Source organism: Lingula anatina, chromosome 9 (genome assembly GCF_051362555.1).
Source record: "Lingula anatina isolate TDL-2025a chromosome 9, LinAna3.0, whole genome shotgun sequence".
In the NCBI taxonomy this organism is placed as follows: domain Eukaryota; kingdom Metazoa; phylum Brachiopoda; class Lingulata; order Lingulida; family Lingulidae; genus Lingula; species Lingula anatina.
The window spans coordinates 4,315,735-4,340,641 of NC_141775.1; the positions used below are offsets into that span (position 1 = coordinate 4,315,735).

Here is a 24,907-nt window from a genome sequence, read left to right on the forward strand (position 1 = left end):
GTTTTCTTTGTAAATTAACTTTTTTAGACAACAGTTATTTTCAACTGATTGGACTTGATTTTAATCTTAGGCTAATGTAAATTGTATTTTGTTATCAGCAATTAAAGTTCTGTACCTTGCTTCATTTCAAAAGTCGTATACATAGATGAAACAAATATTACATTTCTTTTTTGCTCCTTTTGTGCTTTCAAGAGTCTTTAGGATAAAATGGGAGGATCATCACAGTTCAAATTATGTGACACAAACAAAAATGTAACATCGCTATATTTTCATCAAAAATAATTTCTGTCAACAATCATTGTGTGATAGAATTGCATAGATAATAAAGATAACAGAGATCAATTATAAATGAAAAAAAAAATGTCTAAATCAAAAAGGACCCTTAAAATCTCAAAATGCATAGATTAAATAAGTACGATTTCTTCATGATTTTCACATACAGACCCCTTCAACAGATGAGTCTCCTTACAAGCTGTTCAACATTTTTTAAACCTTTTTTCCCCTCTAGAAAATGTTGATTTTTTCTATTCCATTCAGCAGAAAGTCGTGTGACCAATTGCTCCTCACCTTTACTCTCTTGCAAAAAATATGTGAGAAAAAGAGTGCCAAAAGTTGAAAATAATTGGACAATTAATTTTGTAGACAAAATCACGTGAAATGACTCTTAAAGTAACACTAAAATGATCAGAAATGACTTTAAAGTACAAAACATGAAAGGTTGGTGCACTATTTTGCACAAAAGGTACATTCATGCCTCTGAAAAATATTACAAAACGTTACATAAAACTTAGCTCTTGTGAAAAAAAAATTGATTAGTTATTTGATAATTACTAGGTCAATACTGGTAATGCTAAAGCTGAACAAAATGACCAAGCTTGTTGCAAAACGAGTGCATCTGACCATTAAGTTTTGATAATTACATCTTAAATCCACTGTCCATATTTGGCTTTGGTACATACACATATTGGCAACAAGGGTGTGGAATGTATGTCCAGTCAATGACAAAAGGTGTGGTCTACACATTATCAGAGGAGGTATGACAGTCTGTGCCACAGACAAATTAATCTCCTGGTCCATCGGACCATCAGGGTCTACAAACCTGGTGGCCCCAGGCATTTGTAAACAGTGAGCAGTAACGGCAAATGCGTACAAAAAATTTCACTAGCTTGACTTCAATTTTACTGGCATTTGGCACAGGACCACTGTGGCAGATTGTTAAGGGTGAACTATAAATGCATATGAAGAAAATTTTTGATTTAGAACCTGAAAATCGATTGTGGCTAATCCTCAATCTACATGCTTCCAGAAGCAGGTGTCAAGGGATTTATAAGGGATTTGGCTGTTCTGACACAAGTGGTTGGTTTATCACATCATCACTGTGTTATCACAATGATACCACTTTAACATACCAATGCCATGGTGACTAATCTTCAGGTATGGGGGTATTACAGTTACCATGGTAAACATAAATGGGTCCCTCACATTTAAAGTAGAGATCAAACACACTCTCATAACCCTTATCTCTCCAGTACTCGCACAACTGACGGTTCCAATTACATGGAAGCACATAGAACAATTCTTCATGTTCTATACTAATTAGAGTGAAAAAATCCTGATCACCTAAATGACCTTTAAAGCTGTATTTTTTTGTCTGCTCTTCAAGCACCTGTTCGTTGATGAGTGAGTTGTAATGTTTAGAGTTCTGCATTCGATGTAAGTCTAGCAACAGGACACCGCTGTTGAAACCAGGCAGGCCTTTAGGGGGAGGGTCCCCGATGCGTGTGCTGGGATTTTCCTGGCGATACTTCCAGAATGTGTGTCTGTAAACGGGCTGTCCCTCGTAAGCAATGCCAATGACATTGTGTTCTTTGAAGTCATTGAATTTTTGGTAGAGTTTGGCAATATCTTCCCTGAACTTGAGGTCAGCATCCAGCATTATCACTCTGTGCATTGTCTCTGGCACAACCCTGAAATATTATATCATGGCACATGGAATAGTTTTCATATCAAAATGACACTGAGTTTAGTTAAATATTATTCATCAAACTTACTATATGTTAAGGCATATGAAATCATTCCAATATCAAAATGACAGGTTATGATTTTAAAAAATTATTCTGTAGTGTCACTTTCACAACCATTTTAATTGTTTACTTTGCTGTTTATTAGTTTTTATATGATTTACATCAACTCTTAATGGTAAATACTGATAAAGAAGCAACAATTATATCTGCACATTCATACGGCAAAATACATTAAAATATTATTGTACACAAGAATCAATAATTTGGATTTATTAAATTGAATTTTGTAAATACACCTGTATCATTTGACATAAACTTAGTTAAATATTTTTGTTTTTTATAACTTAAAGACTAGTCAGCTAACTGTTAAACCACCATTATATACTATAATTACCTATGTATAGCTGCAGAGAGGAAAAAGAGACTGTCGCTGTAATAAGACCCTGGCTTGTAACTGAAATATTTCTGCATAGGCAGCACTATACTGTGTAATTCTTTGGCCATAGTATCAATATCAAGATGAACAACCTGAAATAACAAAGTCATATCATTATAATATCTTGACAAGACAATAAAATGATAAATGTTGACTAGGATAAGGACAAGAGGTTGATATAATATCAGGCATTATCTCTTTTTGTCCTTGCCTTGTTACTCCCCCACACTGTTAGTCCCCTAGCAAAATAATATTACAGGCCTGTAAACCGCGCCTCCCCCCCCCCCCCACACACACACACACACACAACCACACACATGGATAGTACTCTGCACCATTGCTCCCGTTCATCAATTTTTGAATTACAATTGGAAAATTTGTCATTTTTGAGCCACACAAGGGTATCATTTGACAAAAAGGGGGTGGCAGGGTGTAACGATATGTGGGTACGTAAAGAAATGTACTGAACATTCTATTTCTGAAATAGGTTTGCAGCCACTGAATTTCACTGCAATATTGTCACAGCTGGTGTGTGTGTGTGTGTGTGTGAGAGAGAGAGAGAGAGAGAGAGAGAGAGGGGGGGGGAAGAGGAAGAGGAGGAGGAGAAGGAGAAGGAAGCACGCACCCGGTGTTTCGCTGCGGTACCAGAGTCCACCTCACTAAGTATCTTCTCAGCTATTTTCTGGCTGTCCTTGTCTCCAATTATATGGAACGCCAACATGACACTGGAATGCTTCAGCAAGGAGGCAACACAGCGACGAAATTTATCTGCAAGTTGCCAGTTATCTTTGGCTTTTGTGAACGTAATTATAACGTCTATCTCTTCGGGGACAGAGAATTCTAACTCGGCGTCTTCTGCTGAAGGGGTCTCTAAAGGCTGACCGTCAGGCTTATGCAGCTGATCTTTGCGATTTTCAAGTCGATCGGAACGATAGAACTGCTCGCTGTCGGTCGTAAATGTTCCGGGGAACAGTAATTTGTTGTATATTAAGATGACCAAAACTACAGAGAGAACTCCCAAGAATATGAAAATGTTTTGTGATGTAAACAACCGGCGCATCCCTCCACGTGGCGCCATGATGTAAATAAATCTTGTCCTCACGTGAGATTTTGCGTGATTGACCTTTCCTTCCTTAGAGGCCGAATGCGGAATTCCCTATACAACTAAACGCAAGTAAGAGTTATTTTAAAAGATCTGTTACCGCCCACCAAAGCATTCTTTATTATATATTTAACAGATATATTGCATAATGACCGTTATTAAGGATAACGTGGCTTTAAATGTATCTCTTGAAGTAGAACCTCCTACTGATATTTCCTCCTGTTTACTTTCTGGAAGTTAATACGGTGAAAGTTTACTTAGTCTTTGGAAACAAGTGGTAGCTAAGTTAGTGAAAAGCTGAAATAGCAAGATACGGCGCATTCTCCATTCTCAGTTTTCCAGTAATGTTAAAGTAAATGATTTTATCCATTAACAATTAAATCATATATTTCAGGTCAGCTAAAAAGAAATCTAGGAAGTGATGTGCAATCAGGCCATGAGCCAGCTAGCTTATCCCTGGTAAAAAAAACTTAAATAATATATAGAATTCTCAGTGGCAGCCCAGTATGGATAAGTTTCATCGTGACCAGATTCGTAAGAATCGACTTGCCCTGATTCAAGACATGGAACCAGGGCCAGTTGCAGATTATTTGGTCCAGGAAGGAGTTCTTACTGATGCCATGTTGGAAGATATAGAGGTATATAAGGGCTCATTTCCAGTGAGACTATTGTTCTACATAGATCACTTCAACTTTGTGGGGACTCTTGCTGAATGCAAGCAAATCAAAATGCTTTCTCCTGATGTTGAGTAGAATACGGAAAAGTGGTGATTATTCGAGAATGTAGGAAACAAGGGGGGGGGGGGTAATCTGATTTCATTCAGTAAGAATCCCAACAGAGTAGAATCAATCTATATACTGTAGACTAATAGTTTCATTAGGTATGTTTTAAAAATGACTAATAAGTAGTTTATCTACAAACTGATGCAATACAAAAAACTACTGCTCTAAGTGAAAAAGGCTTTAATCCGGACCATGATGCTGAACTTTAAATTACGGTAAAGTCTTGAAAATTTCGTCGCTTAAAAATTAATTAATATTTTTAATTGTGTAAATCCGACTAATTTTTCAAAATTACCTCTCCCCGACTCCTGGGTATGACGAAATTTTCAAAAATCCGGCCTTTGGGCTTTTATCCTTAGCGACTGTTATCTTTGACCCTCCTATATTGTGGGATATTTAAAACTACTTCCTAAGTCGTTTTCTGGTGGTAAATAATAATATATTTATTACTGCATCTCGATTAAGTTAAATTTAACTTACTGTACCCGAAAATGTGTTGAGAATTATCTTCTCGGTAAGAAACATACCTCTTGATAGAGGAGAAGGATCAAGATAAGCTTAATTGCCTCCTTGCATTATAACCTGGCCGCGACATATTTAAAAAAAATTATGCACTTGGCAACGTTTGTTGCATGCAGGGCTTTTCCCAGGATTGAATGTCAGGCCTTCTAAAAGTACCATCTGTAACTTCCTAAAAATTTACAGGGAGTTAAAATAATTGCTCCCGCAGACGATCTTCCGCAATTTAAGTTTCTTGAACTTATATGAAAACTGAACGATCTCCCGATGATGATATGAAAATTGCCTTTTCGTCTCGCTCGGATCGCGAACGATCTCCCTCTGACGATCTTACGCGAACAAAGACCTGGCGATATATTACGCAAACGATTCTTCGCCGAAGATACATGTATGCCGTGAGCGGGGAAGGGGGGGGGTTAAAGATGAAATTAAAAATATATATTATTTATAATATTCAAAGGGGAGGGGGGGTTAAAATAATGATCTCCCGCTGACGATCGTTTGCAAACTAAGTTCCTTGAACTAATATGAAAACTGCATTTTATTATTGCTTACATCGCGAACAATCTCCCGACGATGATATGAAAATTGCCTTTACGTCAAGCTAGGATCGCGAACGATCTCCCTCTGATATGATCTTACGCGAACAAAGTCCTGAGGATATTACGTGAACGATTCTCCGCCGAATATATACCGTGAGCGGGGGAGGGGGGGCTGTTTAAAGATAAAATGAAAAAGATATTTTTTTAAATCCAAAGTGTGTGTGTCTGGGGTCTGGGGGGGGGGGGAAGAGTGAAATAATGATCTCTCGTTGACGATCTTCCGTTAACGAAGTTCCCTAAATCCCTTGAACTAATATAAAAATTGCATTTCATTCTTGCTTACATCGCAAACGATCCCGCGATGATTATCTTACGCGAACGATTCTCCGCCGAAGATATGCCATGAGCGGGGAAGGGGGGGGGGGTTAAGATAAAATGAAAATATATATATTATTTATTAAATTCAAAGGGGGGGGGTTAGAATAGTGATCTCCCGCTGACGATCTTTTGCAAACTAAGTTCCTTGCACTAATTTGAAAATTGCATTTCATTCTTGCTTACATCGCGAACGATCTCCCGATGATGACATGAAAATTGCCTTTTCGTCTCGCTCGGATCGCAAACGATCTCCCGCTGATGATCTTACGCGAACGGAGTCTGCTATAAATATGAAAATTTTCTTCTTGTCTCGTTTGGATCGCGAACGATCTGTTGACAATATTACGCGAAAGATTCTCTGCTGAAGCTATGAAAATTGCTATCTCGTCCCATTCGCATTGCGAACGATCTCCATGGATGAGCCAGGTAATTGTTAAATGGTCCTAAATTGAACATGGACATGAATAGAAGTGACGGGTACATTTCCCTTCGAGATTATATCTTGATTTTTCATTGTGTCTTCCTCATTTAGGACAGCCGCCGATAACAATAACGGCGTTACAAATGACAAAGCCGCGGCCTGTGACTTTTATTTGCCGGCTTGATAACGCACCTTGAGCCAGGTAATAGTAATGAAACTAATTAGACAAAAGGCCGATGTTCCCGCAATTAAGAACGGGGATTCACATCTTAACCACTTATATTGTGAATAACCGCTCGCAGGGGCGCACTATTGTTCCTATCTCCCATTGAGAGTGTTATGGCAATGATATCCTGATCGTATCATTGTCTTGAATCAACTGACGCATTACCTTCATGTTTGAGCTGGACAACGCGGCCATATTTGGTGACGAACTTTTCAAAAATTATTGAGTACCTCATTTTCAAGGTCGACGAAGTTTTCAAGGGGAAAAAAATTACCTCGGCGGAAAATCGTCTGCCGACGAAATTTTCAAGACTTTACCGTAATACTGTGTACAGTTGAATCATGGGAGACAGTTGGAGTGATTACATACATATATATATATATATATATATATATATATATATATATATATATATATATATATATATATATACACAGTGTTGGTATAATAGATGTTCTGCAGACATTTTGTTCCGAAGCTTAAGGTTAATAATCAACATTTCACTCCTGTGAAGTGGTTTTGATTCAAATGTTTCTGTCCATGAGCTGAAATGAGCACATTCACATACCAGTACCAGTACACACTTAGCAATACAATTACTTAACCGATATGATTCAGTCCTTTATTCGTTAACATTCAGGCTGCAAGGACAAGGAGAGATAAAGTGTCCAAGATTTTGGATGATATTCCCAGAAGAGGGCCTGGTGCATTTGAACACTTTTATAATGGGCTTATTGAGACAGGTGGGTAATCCCTCTGTGTCTCTGGGATAAAATCTTTGATTTGGTTACTAGTATTAGGAAAAGATATTAGATATGCACCAAAAAAGTCCTACACCTGTAGGCACTGAATTAGTAGGAGGGTGATTTTTTTTATTTATTTTTTTTTTTTTTGTTAATTTGTGTCAGGGTCTTTTCTTAGTTAGAACTGTAAAAATGTTAAATGTGTGTGTACGTGCGTGTGTATGTGTGTGTCTGATAGATTAGACGATGACTTAGGATATTTGATTATTTTTAGTAATATGAAACTCATTAAAACTCTTTCACTTCATTGCCCATATTTCTTACAAAATAAACTCCTGTTACTCCACTGTTTAGGAAATAAAACATATCCGTAAATAACATAGTTTTTAGTGAACGAGAACTCCACTTGTTAAAACGGTAACAAAAACATCTTTCTGTCGTTAGATCAACCGCACCTTGCAGACCTTATATGGCCGGATCGTTTGTCACAAACTCGTGCTAAAAGTGCAGGCCGCAGATCTCTGATAGCACAAGCATCTGAGGATAGAGATGATGAAGACGATGATGATAAACTCCCTGAAAGTCAGTAAATGTATCTCTGTTACTGTGGACTCATATTATACCTGTGGCAGATAACACATGTGGCCACGCTTCTGTTTTTCTGCATTTTATTGACCATAGTCCAGATTGCTTTTTGTTTATGATTTCTTACTCTGCTATACAAAATCTTGTAAAAATGAGATAGAATTATATCTGTATTAAAGTACTTGTAACTATATTATGAATCTAATTGATATGCCCATGTTTTTAGTGATCTGTGTAATAAAAGTTATGAAGTTTCACTAGTACAATTGCATGTCCTATAATGTGCCTTGTATATTATTTAGTAATACAGTCTCTTAATTCTTTATATGAAGTAGCTTAGAAAGGGTATTAATGTAAACACATTTATTTTCTCAATAAATTATGATTATTTCTCCCTCACAATCTTACAGAATTTCCAACTGCAGACATAGCAGACTTTAGTGTGATAGACAAACTTATAGATGTAAAGGATCCTGAACTGAAGGCCTTGCTGACTAACCCTAAAGAGGTATGTAGGCTGAGAACTGAGAAGAAGCACCAAGCTTTAAGCCCATGGCTTAAATTCTATCGTGTCAAGTCATTGAAATATTCAACATAGCAGTTAACATTCAGGGGACTAAGAAAAGGACAGTTCTTTTTTTTCCATTTGAAGTTTCAGACATTAAGAAGTACTGAAAATTGGTAATAAGTTCAGTACCCATTAACTGTAAGATAGATTTTTCAGAGAGAGAGAGAGAAATTTTGTTTTTAAACAAACTGACAGATAGGTACAATATTCATCAGTTGACTCTACTTTTGACATTGGCAACAAAGAAAGACTGCATGGTTTTTAAATTGTCAATACATCTCTGATTTGGGTAACATTTAGCTCTTTACATGTGTTATTATCCATTTTGTGTGCCAGATCCATGCAACTGGTGATACACATACTTTTGCTGTGTTTTAATTTTTAGAGTACCTATAAAAACTTCTCCCAGCCCAAGGGGAGAGCTGTGATCATCAACAATGTGCTGTTTGGTGGCGATAAGGATAGGAAAGGCTCGGAGAAGGATGCCACACAACTACAGCGACTGTTTGAGAAATTGAATTATAAAGTTGTTCTTCACTCTAACTTGACTGCTGAGGTAGGGTTATGGTTATAAACATATATTAATTTTTTTATTAAGATGAGTGGTCTTCAGTAGCATACAGTCTTGACGTAAGATGTTTTCATAATTTTACATTTTTTTTTTACTTTGAAGAAAATGCTGGGAATGTTGAAGGAGGAGTCTAAGAACTCAGACCATGCCAGGCACCATTCCTTCATCCTAATCATCCTCAGTCATGGTGCCAATGATGTCGTTTATGGAACAGACTGGAAGAAATTGTCCATTCCTGTTATAACTGATATTTTCAATGGGAAGAACTGCCCATTCCTTGTGGACAAACCAAAATTGTTCTTTATTCAAGCTTGTCAAGGAGGTGAGTTTTTAAAATGACCAGTGTTATAATGATAATGATATATGATGCAGTTTTTATATATAACCAAATGTGATGTCCTAAATTTTTTCTAAAATGGAATGAGTACCTAGATTGTCATATTGGAAAAATTTAAAAGCTATATTATTCTTTAACCCTCAATCACCTTTCAGGGGCCTCGCAGGCCCGGACCCATGTATCTTTTGCTCTCTCTTTGTTCGCATGAGGTTTTGAGCCTGTTCCTTTCATGTAATCCTCAAGCAACTTATACTCCATCAATGGATAAATAATTAGTTTTGAAATAATTTACAACATATGTAGAAATTAACTTTTCCAAAAGTTAGTCCCATTTCCTGGAAACCGGGCCTCTGAGGCCCGGTCGCTTGATAATTTTACTTCCACATGGGATAAATAAGTCCATGTTACCTCAAATAGCTTTGCTATAAAATGTTTTACACAAGCAATATCACGTGTGCTATGACTATCAGTATGGTCAATGAAATCTGCCTGTGAAAGATTCAAGACCTGGAGAAATTATTATTTATGAGTAATCGGTCACCTTGGTCACCTGATATGCAGATATCAGTTTAAATCTATCATTATTACATACCTGATAGACTGCACTACCTTTGCGAAACTTTCCATTTTGAGAAAAAAAAACCGTTTTTCTGCATTTTCCATACACAGTGTATACTCATGCACCCAGGTGGAGGTTAAGGGAGCATGGGACTGGTGTAACATGAAAATCTGACTCCCCCAGTCAGATTTTCATAATGAAAATCTGACTCCCCATGAAAATTTGACTCCCCCACCACAAATGTTCATAAATCTTATTTTATTTGAGTATATGACTGTGATATTGTAGTATGTAAAATGGAGGATACTTTGGCACTTTTTTTTAAAGTTTGCAGGTGAATATTTTCATGAAAAAAGTATGAAAATTAAAAATGTGCACTTAACCGCCCATTGTCTCCTCTTTGAAAAAGCTATTTATTTGATATTGGATGATCATTTCTACATCTTTCCTTTAAATTTACTTTATGAAGATTATATTGGAAATATTTGAAAGTTTGATGGTAAACTATTGGGTGAAAAAACTAAAAAAAAAACATGAAAAATAGAAAATTAAAAATGTGCATTTTATCACCCAATAACTCCCCTATGAAAAAGCTATTTATTTGATATTTGATGATCATTCTGACATCTTTTCTATTAGGATACTTTATGAAAAATATATTGGAAATATTTAAAAGTTTGATGATAAAATAGTGAGTGAAAGAATGAAAAATAAATCATGAAAATCTTCATTTTTATACCCATGAGATTTGGATTCCCATAAAGAAAAGGACCTATTTTATATTCAGTCACCATACCATTGTTTTCTACATAGTTTGCACAGAGATGTACATTTTGTTATTATTTGAAAGTTTGGTGGTGAAAATTTTGGTGAATATTTTTAAAACAAGTATTCATCTTACTACCTGTAGGTTTTGCACTTCCATGTCAAAATGCTACATTTTTAACTCAAGAAATTGGCCCCATCGCCTTTTTACTGAATTCTTCTTATATAGCATACCCAGTATTTTACCATTCAAACTTTCAACTTTCAACTTTCAAATATTTCCAGTATATTCTTCATTAAGTATCCTTAAAGAAAAGATGTCAGAATGATCATCAAATATCAAATAGATAGCCTTTTCATAGGGGAGTCATTGGGTGTTAGAATACAAATCTTTAATTTTTCTTATTTTTCATGTGTTTTTTTATTATTTTTTTCACCCAATTTTTTAACCATCAAACTTTCAAGTACTTTCAATATATTCCTCATAAAGTATCCTCAAAGAAAAGATGTCAGAATGATCATCAAATATCAAATAAATAGCTTTTTCATAGGGGGGTCATTGGGTGTTAGAATATAAATCTTTAATTTTTCTTATTTTTTAATGTGTTTTTTTATTATTATTATTTTTTTCACCCAATTTTTTAACCATTAAACTTTCAAGTACTTTCAATATATTCCTCATAAAGTATCCTCAAAGAAAAGATGTTGAAATGGTCATCAAATGTCAAATAAATAGCTTTTTCATAGGGGAGTCCTTGGGTGGTAAAATACAAATCTTTATTTTTTTTATTTTTTCATGAAAATTTTCACCTGCAAACTAACAAAAAGTGCCAATGTGTCCTCCATTATGCATACTACACGATCATAGTTATTTACTCAAATTAAATTAGATTTTTGAATGTTTTTTTGGGGGGAGTCAGATTTTCATGGTACACCGGGCCTCTGAGGCCCGGTTTCAGGGTTTACGAAGGGTTCCATTTCCTTGTGGATGAGGGTTAAACATATAAATAGATAAGTAGGTCACGTGAAACCGTGTCAGTTTTCATATTGGGGCCTGTATATTATGACATTTTTCTTGTACATTACAGAAAATTATGACAAAGGCTCGGGGGACACGCAGGCAGATGGTGGTGACCTTGCTGAGTACTTCAGTAGGCTGGAACTGGCAGGGAGGCAAGAAGAGAGAACGGACAGCAGTGATGTGTCCGTTCCAACAATGGCGGACATACTAGTTGCTATGGCAACCACACCAGGTGAGGGAATAAGAGAAAAGGTTTCTGATAATTAGATTCCTTATGTCTCAACCAGTTACATCGTATAAATTCTGTCTCAGCCAAGAATATCTAGCAAAATCTGTCTCAACCAAGAAAATCTAGCACAATCTGTCTCAACAGTGTACTGCTAAGACAGTGTGTCTCAACAGCGTTCATCAAACACAATGTGTCTTGACCAAGTACAGCTAATAATGTGCCTCAATCAATTACAACTAACAAAATCTGTCTCAACATCTTACACGATCTGATCTGTCCCAGCCAAATACAGCTTACATAAAACACTCAAATTTCATTTGTCCTTTTTGTTTCAGATTATGTTTCCTGGCGCAATGAATCCCTAGGCACTTGGTTTATCATAGCTCTTGTTTATGCAATCAGTAAATATGCCCATAAGTATGATATTTCTCAGATACTCACCAAGGTATTTTATCATTTTTTTTTTTTATTTGTTGATGACTTTTTGTTTTCAGCTGGGAACATTTGTTAAACGATTAAAGTCATAATAACTCTTCGTTTTGGCCAAAAATACGATTTTCCTGGAAAAAAACGGCAATTTTCCCGTACTTACCAATGGTCAACGACCCCCTTCCTGCATTCAAAGTTAATCCAGGGTTTTTTTCCTAAACGTACGGTTTTTTGTTAAAATCTCTTAAGAGATTTTAACTGACGGAGCCCTCTCTCTTACATGGCAGTCATGCGATATCGAGCGATAGTTTCTGGTGACCTACTTAAAACCGCGGGAAAAGCAGACAACAACAACACTATATAACAATATTATAAGATTCATAAGATATATTCGTCTTATTGCTCAAAATGCATTTATATCTACAATGTGTGCAATTCTGGGCTTTTCTTTATCCGACGAACTGTACAAAAACTCGCAACTTACATCTGAGGGTTTCCCGCCAATGTTATTTTGGTCTCGATTGAACGCGAGAATCCGCGTGACACCTAAACGTCATTGGCAACGGATGCACTTGTCGACCGTGAAGAAATGGCATCAAAAGCCCAAGTGACAAGCACAGATTTTGGTTTTACTACAATAACAGTCGTTTTAGTGGGAAAATGCAATAGAATATATTTCCAGGCGTTGTTTACAATGTATTTCTTGGGGAATTTTGAATCTCAAAGGAAGAGTTATTATTGCTTTAAATAAGTAAACGAATATCCCCAGTCTATGGGCTATTGGTTTAGGAGCACATGCTAAATAAACATAGTAGCACACAGTAGGAATCAATAGACCAAAAATATTGAAAATTATGAATATGCAAGGTTGTAGATTTAAAAAAAAAATTACAAAATTAATGTTCTGAAGAGCAGCCTGAGTGCTTCCTATATAACTACATCATAAGGGTGAGTCTAATGTCTTGGACAGTTATATTCAGTTGTTTTTAAAATATCAGGGAAAAATGAATCCAGTGTATTCTGGAAAGTTTCTATGTCTTCTTAATCTCAACTTGTAGGTAAACTACTTGGTAAGCAAAGGAGAGACCATCAAGGGCAAATATCGTCAAGTTTCACAGTGGAGGAGTTCTCTCCGAAAAAAGTTCTATTTCTTTCCTGGTTTACATCAGAGCTAAGACCAGGAGGTGCTGCCCTCTTCTGGACATACTGCAAGATGATGTACTGTTACAAACAGTCTACAGGTGGCAGTGTGATAATTCTAATTCATCTCAGGACAATTCCAAGCAGCAATGTGTGACACTATCATGTGTGGTCCCTGAGTTGGGCTTTTGAAGCCTAAAAATGAACAACTTTTATCATATCATAGCTGGTTCATTCCACAAAATATTGACTCTCTGAGGCATGCCATTTTGTGTAATATTTGCATTTGTTGTACATCACTTTTTAACTACTGTCCACTTCTTTCCACTTTTAATGGTATTAAAGCATAAAATAGCAAAAATAATGGTTCATGTTAGAATATATAAAATATTACACAAAATGGATCATTGATATTGCCTCCAAAAGTCACTTTTTTTTGAGGAGTGACACACATATGATAATCAAAACTCATTCATTAAAGGTAGCAACATCCTGTGGATGTCCATGAAGTAAAGCTGTATTGTGCCTAAAGGTATGGGGAAATAAAATAACAAGAGGAGTATTCCCAACTCCAGCTTCATCATGTGTTGTATATGAAATTTGGAAAAGTTGTCTAATCTGTCATTAGACAGCATGATTCTTACTGCTAGAGAGTGATCATTCTATGAAGAAATTTTATGAAATGCTTCAGCTTTTCAGCAGATTTTTTTTTTTTATCATTAATGATATGCCTGGAGTGTATTTTTATCCACTGATCTTTAAGACTGATGTATATAATTGTTTTTTAATGGCATGCTCATGGCAGAAGTTTGCTGACAGATACTTGTCTACAGTCGAGTTTGAGCAATAAGAACGGTTTATCTCTAGTGACATTGAATTTCTTTAGTATTCACTGATGAGACTTTTCCGACTTTTGTCGGAATTCTGACTTTTTCAGGGTCATTTGGGTAATTCTTGTGAATTGTGTAAATCCTACTTTTTCAGTGAGGACTGGTCTCATGCCTGAGTATTGAATAAATGTTAATTTTGCATTACAGTTAGTTATATAATTACTACGTAAAGCAAAGCATAATGAAGCTGGTTTCTTATCAGATTTAAATGTGTTTCTTGGATTCTAGTGACCAGCGTTCTTTGTTACAACTTACGTTTATACAATATGTTATTAAAAGAACAGATTCTAGATAATCGTGTTATAGTAGCGGTTACAGTTCCTCACACTGCTATGTCATCTCAGAGATCGCCCTGTGTACCTGTGATATCATAGAAAAAGTGGTGTGCCTTAGTTTTATTTATTTGTTTTGAACCAAATACTTTCAAACCAGTTTTCACTTTATCTTATTCTGTGTAATCCGTTAATTCCGCAGATTTGTATTTTGTATGAAGCGCTTTGTGTAACAATCTGGGTGTTTTTGAAATGACATTGACAATGTAACCTTAATAAATTGTTGAAAGCATTAGTTGAATGGTTAATTGTTTAATCTGCTGAAAGTCGCATCATTGTGCGATGAGTGTCAGGTTGTCAACTTGGCCGAGAGGAACCCCACTCCCTTCACAAGTAAAGTACTCTGGGGTGCAAAATGATTGCAAAGATTAGCAAAATATGTTAGATATCGTGAAAAGGTAAATTGCAAAATTAAAAGATAATTTGGACGACAAGTAACCGTAATATATATATATATATATATATATATATATATATATATATATATATATATATATATAAAGTGACTCCCAAAACAATGCGCGCTGATTTGCAATAGAATTAATTACGACAGAATCATTATTATGAATATTATCATTAATAATTTAATTATTAAAATATCTTAACAATAATAATAAGCATTATCAATAAGATTATCATTTTTTCGTTTTATGCTTGCCTGAAAAAAGGTGATAATATCATGGCATTGTGCATAAATTGCGCACAATATCAAATAATTTAAAAATGATTATTTGAAAAGTTTAACATTACGTGAATTGTTCACGATTGCCAATTTCCTTTTTGTATTGGTCCTGAATTTCCCGCTTGCTTTTTCTAACTGACCCAAATTAAAGTGATAACTACACCGATGATATACTACCACTATAACAGACGTACAGATTAATTCAAGCAGCCCTTTCTTAGCAGTTAAAGTTGCTCTTTATTACTTCGTCTCTGAAGATTGTGATTCTGACCACGATATCTAGGACTGAACATGGGATACGGACTGAAAAAGATGTCCTTGGCGCTCTCTGCCGTGGTCATAGCATATTTACTTATGTACAGTGGAACCAAGTTTGATCCAGGTACGTGAGAGGTAAAGACAGAACGGAACACAGGTGTGTAGACTTAATAGCAAGATAAATCGCATTTGGAAATTCAGGCGAGAAACACGGGTTTGCCGATGTTATGTGTAGGTAACAGAGAGTCCCCTGTGATACACTGTGAGGTTCACATTTATTTGTACGGGTAAACCACGACATAAATTTTGATACTTCGTCACGTCACGCTTACGTCACGTACGTCACGCTTACGCTCACCTGTATGTATCAAATGGAGGACAGGTCCTCTGTTACCTGGACCAGCAGTGCATGTTGTCTTAACACCGTTGGTGTAAATGTGGGGATGAATATATTGTTTGGTGCCCAACATTTGTTCCGCTTCTCTTTTCAGGTATGGAGATGGAGGGTTTCCTTTATCTGTACTGTGTGTACGACCTTTATTTTCCCTTTAACCTTATGTCCTCTACTGATTAAATTATTGACATACCCGTGAGAAGTGCCCCGTGCTATCAATCACACATCCTCTACCAGGGTTAAAGACAGGATTATTTTACTACAGTATAGTAATATATTCACAGATATTCCTCAGTTTATTCTCGTATATAAATTTTGGGAAAAATCATGCTGGCCTCACCCAGCTGGCCTCTAAAAGACTTGCCTTCGCACGTTAATTACCCCACCAAACTAAGGCTTCATTCACATGCAATGTCTATTTTCTAAATTCTATTTTCTATTCGCGGTATGTCTTATGATCACGGCCTGTGCCCTGAATATCCCGCGGCGTAATTACTGGCAGCGTGAGCCAGTTACTATAAGTTACTATAAGTAACTGGCTCGCGCTGCCAGTAATTACGCGGCGGGATATTCAGGGCACAGACCGTGATCATAAGATAGCGCGAATAGAAAATAGATTTTTAGAAAATAGACATTGCATGTGAACGAAGCCTAACAAGGGATTTATATGGATTTTATGAAGTATATGCACAAACTTGGCAGGAAATAATTGTGGCAGACAAAACAGTCACACGTTTTTCCCCGTAACATATTGTGTTTTTTTTTTTTCGAATTGTCGGTAGCCCTAAATGCGCATAAAAGAGTTAGCATAGAAAGAATTAATATCATGCCCAAAGTTTTTTTATCCAGTCTCTTCAATCTATTTTTCCAGCCGACGTCCAAGACAAGAAAGTTCTGATAACAGGAGCGTCGTCTGGAATTGGAGAACAGATGGCGTACCATTTTGCCAAGATGGGAGCAAACCTGGTCTTGACTGCCCGCAGAGAGCATCGCTTAAAAGAGGTATAACATTCTTTAGACGGACAGGGGGAACGAACTTGGGCAGCGCAAGTGTTACCAACCTTGAAACGTTGTCTAGTTTCTTAAAAAATTCACCAGCATTAAAAAAACTCATTTTTACAATAAGACAATAAAAATAGGGTCTTGTACGTACATCTTGCCTTTTAATTCATTTATCTCATAAAAAAGTACCGATGCGTGAATATGTGAATGCGTTTAAATTCAACTGCTTCGGTAAAACTGCCTTATATAGCTATAGACCAAATGGAGACTTATACAATTCTAACACGGCCACTAAGCCACCAGCCCTACCCTGATTTCTTAATGACTTCTAACTAAGTGCTCTGATGTATGCTAAGTGTTGTCGGTGTAGCTGTATAATATTTGAACATTGTTAATTATAATTTTGTTAATTGTAAGTTGGCATATTTTTTGATAATAATTCTCTAAAGGTTGTGGAACGGTGTAAGAAACTGTCTCCCAAACCAACCGCTAACCATGCCTATATTGTCGCTGACATGAGGGAGCTAGACAAAACGAAGAACGTTATAACGGTAAGCAGCATAAATCTCTTCAAATGCCACAAACTCATTTCAACTAAAGATCATTATTTTAAGAAAAATCTTCATTCACATGTTGAGAAGAAAATTCCCATAGTCTGAGCGTTCTGATACGAAAACGTTTCTGATTTCCCTAGGTCTTTATACACTGTATATGCGACATCAAAACAACAGAACTTAGTAAATGTACTAGCAAACACAAAGTTATAACGTTGCCATAACGTAAATAGGCCTACATTCAAGATGACGTTATTGGAATGTTATGGCACCGTTATAAAATGCCGAGTTTACTTGGCATCTGTAAGTAGTAATCTGTTCTCCTATGTCTAGTTTAGCGTCAACAGCCTGAAAGGTCTGGACATCCTGGTACTTAACCATGCCAGGATATCCGTCTCCAACATGTGGTTTGGGAGCCAGCAGAACCTGACAGATATGGCAATGGAGATGGACATCAACTTCAGAGCATACGTGCATCTCGCCTCACATGCACTTCCACACTTACTGAAGAGCAAAGGGAGGATTGCATTTGTTTCCTCTACAGCAGGTTCCCTGTTATTTATCTGTGAACCGAGTATTTTTCAAGTGATTTCTAATCGTACACTTTGTCCAGATAATTCACGCCCGTCACTTGACGTTATTTAAAGTCTGCTCCATATTACCACACCCGAGTTTCATAGGTCTCTAAAACTTTGCTTTCCTATGCATTATGCATATGTTTTACTGAAAAACCCTTTTTACCTTGCTGACACATGCAATTTCTTTCAGAAAAGGTCCCAGTGCCAGGAATGGCAGTGTACACGGCGTCAAAGCACGCAATCCAAGGGTTCTTTGGTGTACTTAGGCAAGAGATGGTGATGAGAAACACAGGTGTTTCCGTCACTTCGTGCATAGTGGGCGGGACCAGTAAGTGACTTTATCACAAATCAACAAATCAACTGTTATCCTCTCGTTGTAATGTTAAGTTCACAACGTGGAACTATTTACAATCGAGCTCTTGAATATTGTGGATGCTTGCATGAAAGGCACATGCCGCATTAATTGCATACCATAAAGACACTTCCACACGCAGACATATACATGTAAAGATTAATTTGACCTTCAATGCCAACGTTTTCAAACCTAAAGGTTTTTCAATAAAATATTTAAAAGAGGAAGAAAACGTCGAAATACATTTGGAAACCTTAACAAACATTTCAGGAACAGAAAATGTGATGGAGTTATTCAAACAGAAATTTGGAGAGGAAAAGTTGAAGGGGCTTAACTTTGCGGATCCAACAGCGGTTGCTTTGGAGATCGTCAAGGCAACTGTTGCTAGGCAATACGAAGTGTTCACGAGTTCCGATAAATGGTCATCAATATTGATGTTCCTCGGAAAAATATCACCAGAATTTGCTGACCAAGTTACCCTGAAAGTACTTTTTGAGTAGAGAAACAGTGACTGAGAAAAATGCAAAATATAAACTTGAAATGTATTAATAAAATCGTACTGCATATTTTGCCTTTGTGAAACAATACATAAGAATTATTTTATGGAAAATATGTATGATAGATTTTTCGAAACAAAAAAGTGTTTTGCGTTTTGTACACAAGAGGGGTCTTGGGAGGTAAACATTGTTACGAAATTGTACTGACTACTGGCGAAAACTGGCATATTAAGTATGGTTAACGGCCTTGAATAATTTGTAATATTAGAATTTTTAAAACAAAATTTATACACAGAAATTACTCTGGCGATTATGGAAATGGTTTGAATGACCAAGAAGTGGGTAAAGGACTACGGTTCCAAGCGAACTACCATTCCTGTCACACCGACATGCAAAACAAGAATCCGCGTTGGTAGGGTAAGTTTTATAATTGTTATTATCACACGCGCGCGCGCGCGCGCGAGCACGAATATTTGCGATAAGTAAAGGGGGTGAAACTGTATGTGCCGGAGCAAATGTCGTTTAGGAAGCTAATTACGATAGTGACTCCCAAAACATGGTGAGTGCGCGTTGGTTTGCAATAGACCTAATTACGGCAGAATCATTATTATTAATATTATCATTTATAGTAAATAACTTCACAATAATAATAAGCATTATCAATAAGATTATCATTTTGCCGTTTCACGCTTGCCTGAAGAATTTTGATAATATCATGCCATTGTGCATAAATTGCGCACAATATCATCAAATACTTTAAAATGCTTACTTGAAAACATTACGTGAATTGCTCAGGATTGTCATTTGCCCTTTTCAATTGGTGGTGAATTCCCCGCCAAATTCAACACTTCTTTGCTTTTCTTGACTGACCTAAATTTAAGTGATAACAGACACTAATAAAATACTTCGACTGTATCAGACAGTGTAGCTTGTATTTACTTCGTCTCTGAAGATTGTGACTGTGACCACGATATCTAGGACTGAACATGGGATACGGACTGAAAATGTCCTTGACGCTCTCTGCCGTGGTCATAGCATATTTACTTATGTACAGTGGAACCAAGTTTGATCCAGGTATGTGACTGTGTAACAGGAATGGAAGTCCGCTAGGAACCGTTGTCTGCCCCCAGTTACTTTGTACAGGTGACATTCGTCCTATATACTAACCCCAATACTTGGACTATAACCCTTACCTTTACTTATCATATGGGACCCCGGACTTCCATTCCTAGGACTTCAATTCCTGTTACACGGTTCCTTTTTATTCTATTTATTTATTTATTTATTTATTTATTTATTTATTTATTTATTTTTTGTCCCACATACTTCACGTTAACCCAATAACCTGTATGAATCTTATGAAGGGCGGACTCTTTGTTACACCTTCCCTTAATTTTGTCTTAACACCGATGGGGATGACAACTGGTGAACTAATGAAAGGCAAATTGTTTGGTTCTTGCCAGTTCCCTGACAGCTGGTAAAGTAATTCTATAGGTCTTCACTGGGTGCACAACTAATTTAGATCCAAAATGTTCTTTTTCCATGTCTCCTTACGTGACCCAACATTAAGTGATAATGATATTGACATAACCACCCTTAGAATTAGGTCGCACGATGACACGTTCACCTTTCCCCCTCACCAGGTCACGGAGAGGATTATTTTACAAGATATTCACAGATATTTCTCTGACTATTCTTAGAATGTTTCTGTACTTCGATTTTTTTTGGGTACATTTGGTCATGTTTGTCGCCAAGGGATTTGCAACAACTACGGATCTCTGAACAGCGATGATAATAATACAGAAAATAATATATATATGAGCGTTTTGATAATTGCTATTCAAAACCAATCTATTTTCCAGCCGACGTCCAAGACAAGAAAGTTCTGATAACAGGAGCATCGTCTGGAATTGGAAAACAGATGGCGTACCATTTTGCCAAGATGGGAGCAAACCTGGTCTTGACAGCTCGCAGAGAGAATCTCTTGAAAGAGGTTCATAACATTTTTCACTTTTTTGAGCTGTACTTATCAATATTTGTCAAGAGCTAGGGGAAACACAGCGCAATTGTTTCTAGCCCTTATTAGTTTTCTAGTCCGTTGGAGTTTACACCAATCTTATACTTACATTCACCATAAATTTTATAACTGATGATATGGTCTCTCCCGTTCAATCTCCAGTGATTTATTCATCTTTTTTAAAAGGTATTAATGTTATATGAATGTGTTTCAGCGCCTTCGGTGAAACTGACTTAAATAGCTACAGACTAATGGCACACGTATGCCTATCTAAGTTGGCCACTAATCCACCTTCCTTACACTGATAAAAAACTTCTCACAAATTACTTTCATGTGTGCAAAGTTTGGTCACTGTAGCTGTCAAATCCTTTTAAAGTGTTACCTTATGGACCTATATTATTATATTTTAAAATATTTTTTTAGGTTATAGAAAAATGTAAGAAGCTGTCTCCGAACCCAACCGCTAGTCATGCCTATATAGTCGCTGACATGAAAGAGCTGGAGAAGACAAAGGAAGTTATAAAGGTGACCAAGAAACATGACTATCTGTATAGACCCCGCTTCATGACTGTTACATAGCCACTGTATAACGGTGAGATTGTAATGAAATAAAACTTGATACCGAGCTGTGATTTTTTGTAAAGAAAATGTAAAATGCGCTAGATCACTCTTTGCGCAACGTAAGGACTTCATGCACACTGATGGGCAAATTTTTGTATCAGTTAGGAATATTAAAAGGCATGAGGGGGGATTTTTACAACAAACTGAACATGCAAATATAATTTCTTCATCGGGTGTGGTGCGTGGGATGTGGCATTACACAAAAAATAAAGATCATACTGTCGAAAAATGGAACCTTGAAAATATACTTTGGTGCCGCCATTGGAAGAATTGGAAAAGGATATATTCAAAACTTCTCCCTGGCTGTTATTAGTAAATATATGATCTAGTACATATTCAATACAGTAATTTGATGGGTGGAAAGCCAACAGAACTCATGCAGTGATCGATCACAATAAGAGAGCATTTTTTTTTCGAAAATTGACACAAGAAAACAATTTAATCCATCCTGGTAATGAATAATCAATAGCAATGCGTAGTAGGGCTGTCAAGATTTCTCACTCATGAAAACAGCAATGACGATGACGAGAGATTTTTTTTAAAATTAAATTTTTATAGCGACCCTCCTGTTTTTCCAGTTTAGTGTGGACAGTCTGAAAGGTCTGGACATCCTGGTGCTTAACCATGCCAGGATACCAAAAATGTTCGACATGTGGTTTGGGAGCCAACAGAACCTGACAGATCTGGCAACGGACATGGACATCAACTTCAGAGCATACGTGCATCTCGCTTCACACGCACTTCCACACTTATTGAAGAGCAAAGGGAGGATTGCATTTGTTTCTTCTGTCGCAGGTGCCCTTTTTCCTGTTTTAAACTGTGACTTGAGAATTTATCGAATGGTATTTAACCATACACTTTGTCCAGGATATTCACTTTCGTCCCTTGACCTCATCAAAAAGTCTGATATTTATATCAGACTTATCAGATATATGCTCCTCTAGCAAAAAAAAAAAAAAATTGTCAACCCTAATTAAAGCGATACAGAAGGTCGTGTCATAAACCAATGTTTTTATTCAGCTTCTAAAAGGACTTTTATCACAGAAGAGTGTTTTGTATAGTGTTGTAGTATTTCTATGGCCACCCTGCTAGGTCGATGATCTACAACTCACGTCCCCAGTTTACAAGATGATGGGTGGCCTAGTTGTTATGCACTATTTAAAGCAATGGTAAGGGTGACACTTTTTTTTGCTAGGGGAGTATATTATCACACAGACAAGACTGCATTGTGGCTCTGAACTTGTGTTTTAGAAGATTTTCAGAGATTTCTGATAACTTAAAATTACCTCTCATCTATCGATCAACATGCACCTTCGCTGGTTGAAATCCTTTTGCGGCGATTTCATGGATAGGCCTATTTTATTCCAGAAAAGATCCCGATACCTGGGGTGGCAGTGTACACTGCATCAAAGCACGCAATGCAAGGGTTCTTTGGCGTACTAAGACAAGAGATGGTGATGAGAAACACAGGCGTATCTATCACATCGTGCATGGTGGCCGGAACCGGTAAGAAAATGTAGCACCCATAGCATCTATTATTATAATTAAATTTCAAATGACACGGGGAAACCCCATGCAATTGAGCTCTCGGATGTTATGGACAGTTGCATAAATGCGTGTGTTACGGTACCTCACAAACATCCCCACATACGTAAAGTATATGTACTTAAACATGTTCGACCGTCATAGGAGCGGATCCTGGATTATTTGAAGGGGGGGGGGGTACACTGATTCGAAGCCGACCACCCCAGCTTGGCGTGGGGTTCGGGCCCGATGAAGGGCCCCGAAAATTGTTGGCGTTTTAGAGGGCGAAGGGTATGGAACGCCGTTTGTACACAAATGATGAAAGTATCATTTTGACAAGAAAAAATTTTTGCGAGGTGCTAACATCATTTTGACATCGTCACTTTCATCATTTTGATAAAAATTTGTATTATGTAAGTCGTTTTCATTATTTTGACATAGTCGGTTCTTTCATTTTGAGAGAATATTATTTTCTACAAAGTCGTTTTATCATTTTGAGATGTCGAGTTTATTGTTTAGAGATACCGATATGCTTTGCGCGAGATGACGCAAAACCAGTAACTCGAAAGCATCGCACATTGCGACCGAGCGCAAGCGTCTCGATTCCATAACTCGCCCATACTCGTCCCATATAATACACTGTAACCTCTATGTGATATCGCTATTCGCAATACGCGATGCTTTCGAGTTACGGGGCCCAGGGATCCTCTCATAACGAACTCCAAAAATCAGATTTCCCATTTAATTGTTTTCATAAACTCATGTCTGTAACCCACCATAAGAGCAAGAAAACTCTGGAATGATAATCCAGTTAATTTATTCTGGAAAAGCGACAGTAACCGTACTTAAACGAATTCGTTGGCCTTCAATATACACAACTTTAAACAATAACCGTTATTATTATTTTTTTTCGGAAAACGTCGGAATAATTAAACGTTATTTTTTATGAAAACGTCGGAATTATACAATCTCTATAAATCATTTCAGGAACAGAACAAGTGATGGAAAATTTACAGGAATCAGAAGGGGAAACTTCAATGGACTTTCACCTCGCAGATCCAACAGTTGTTGCCTTGGAGATCGTCCAGGCAACTGTTGCTAGGCGGTACGAAGTGTACACAAGTTCCGATATATTGACATCAATACTGGTATTTCTAGGGAAAATATCACCAGAATTAGCTGACCAACTTACTATGAAAGCATTTTTTGGATAAAATATCAATGACTGATAAAGATGTATTAGGAATTAACTGAAAATGTAAAAAAAAAATTATGAAATAATTCATCTCTTGTCTGAAATGTATTCTGGGTAATGTCATTATGATATTTGTGTCGGACAGATTCGATTTTCTAGAATTTTATTCATACAAAGTCGACTTACTATAACAGCAACAACAACAACAAGAACAACAACAACAACAGCAATAATAATAATAATAATAACAATAATAACAATTTGATGCACTCCCCTTCGGATACGCTTAACTTCTTTTAAAACAAGCCCCATAACTTGTTATTCCATGTGCAAAAGCCTAGCACCAAGCTGGATTTTTTTTAAAAATCAACATATCTCGTATCCTCGTGTATATTGCAAAATGTTTGAAAAAAGGTAAAGCGGCAAGACCGCTCCGTTCTTGGAGGTCAAAGAAGACCCGTAGTTAATACACAATCAAGATAGTTGTCACAACTAATACAACGGGTGAGAAAGAGGTCATATTCAGCAATCGCATCCCAGCCTACAGCTGCCATCAAGTAATTATTATTTGCTGATCTTTTTTTATATTCTCTATTGAAAAAAAATTGGAGCAACTTCAATTAATTTTCACATC

The 24,907-nt window shown here is 36.7% G+C and overlaps 4 protein-coding genes across 4 annotated transcripts; 3 read left to right on the plus strand and 1 right to left on the minus strand.

Annotated features, from left to right (window-relative positions):
• Positions 1 to 247: 247 nt before the first annotated feature.
• LOC106176825 (xyloside xylosyltransferase 1-like) lies at positions 248 to 3,538 on the minus strand. The gene is made up of 3 exons (XM_013559361.2): positions 3,086 to 3,538; positions 2,419 to 2,552; positions 248 to 1,967 (listed from the first exon to the last, which is right to left on the minus strand). The coding sequence occupies exons 1-3, from the start codon at positions 3,536 to 3,538 to the stop codon at positions 1,424 to 1,426; spliced, it is 1,131 nt and encodes a 376-aa protein (XP_013414815.2). The 3' UTR covers positions 248 to 1,423.
• On the plus strand, positions 3,502 to 14,834 carry LOC106176824 (caspase-3). The gene is made up of 10 exons (XM_013559360.2): positions 3,502 to 3,634; positions 3,957 to 4,200; positions 7,071 to 7,173; positions 7,618 to 7,755; positions 8,169 to 8,266; positions 8,712 to 8,882; positions 9,000 to 9,219; positions 11,647 to 11,811; positions 12,144 to 12,253; positions 13,296 to 14,834. The coding sequence occupies exons 2-10, from the start codon at positions 4,069 to 4,071 to the stop codon at positions 13,410 to 13,412; spliced, it is 1,254 nt and encodes a 417-aa protein (XP_013414814.2). The 5' UTR covers positions 3,502 to 3,634; positions 3,957 to 4,068; the 3' UTR covers positions 13,413 to 14,834.
• A 616-nt stretch (positions 14,835 to 15,450) lies between these two features.
• LOC106176813 (hydroxysteroid 11-beta-dehydrogenase 1-like protein) lies at positions 15,451 to 18,985 on the plus strand. The gene is made up of 6 exons (XM_013559344.2): positions 15,451 to 15,663; positions 16,805 to 16,935; positions 17,385 to 17,486; positions 17,823 to 18,036; positions 18,258 to 18,395; positions 18,690 to 18,985. Exons 1-6 carry the CDS (start codon positions 15,573 to 15,575, stop codon positions 18,917 to 18,919), a joined length of 906 nt encoding a protein of 301 aa, XP_013414798.2. The 5' UTR covers positions 15,451 to 15,572; the 3' UTR covers positions 18,920 to 18,985.
• Positions 18,986 to 19,140: 155 nt separating this feature from the next.
• Positions 19,141 to 24,615, plus strand: LOC106176797 (hydroxysteroid 11-beta-dehydrogenase 1-like protein). The gene is made up of 6 exons (XM_013559329.3): positions 19,141 to 19,990; positions 20,779 to 20,909; positions 21,357 to 21,458; positions 22,133 to 22,349; positions 22,923 to 23,060; positions 24,066 to 24,615. The coding sequence occupies exons 1-6, from the start codon at positions 19,903 to 19,905 to the stop codon at positions 24,290 to 24,292; spliced, it is 903 nt and encodes a 300-aa protein (XP_013414783.2). The 5' UTR covers positions 19,141 to 19,902; the 3' UTR covers positions 24,293 to 24,615.
• Positions 24,616 to 24,907: the final 292 nt, after the last annotated feature.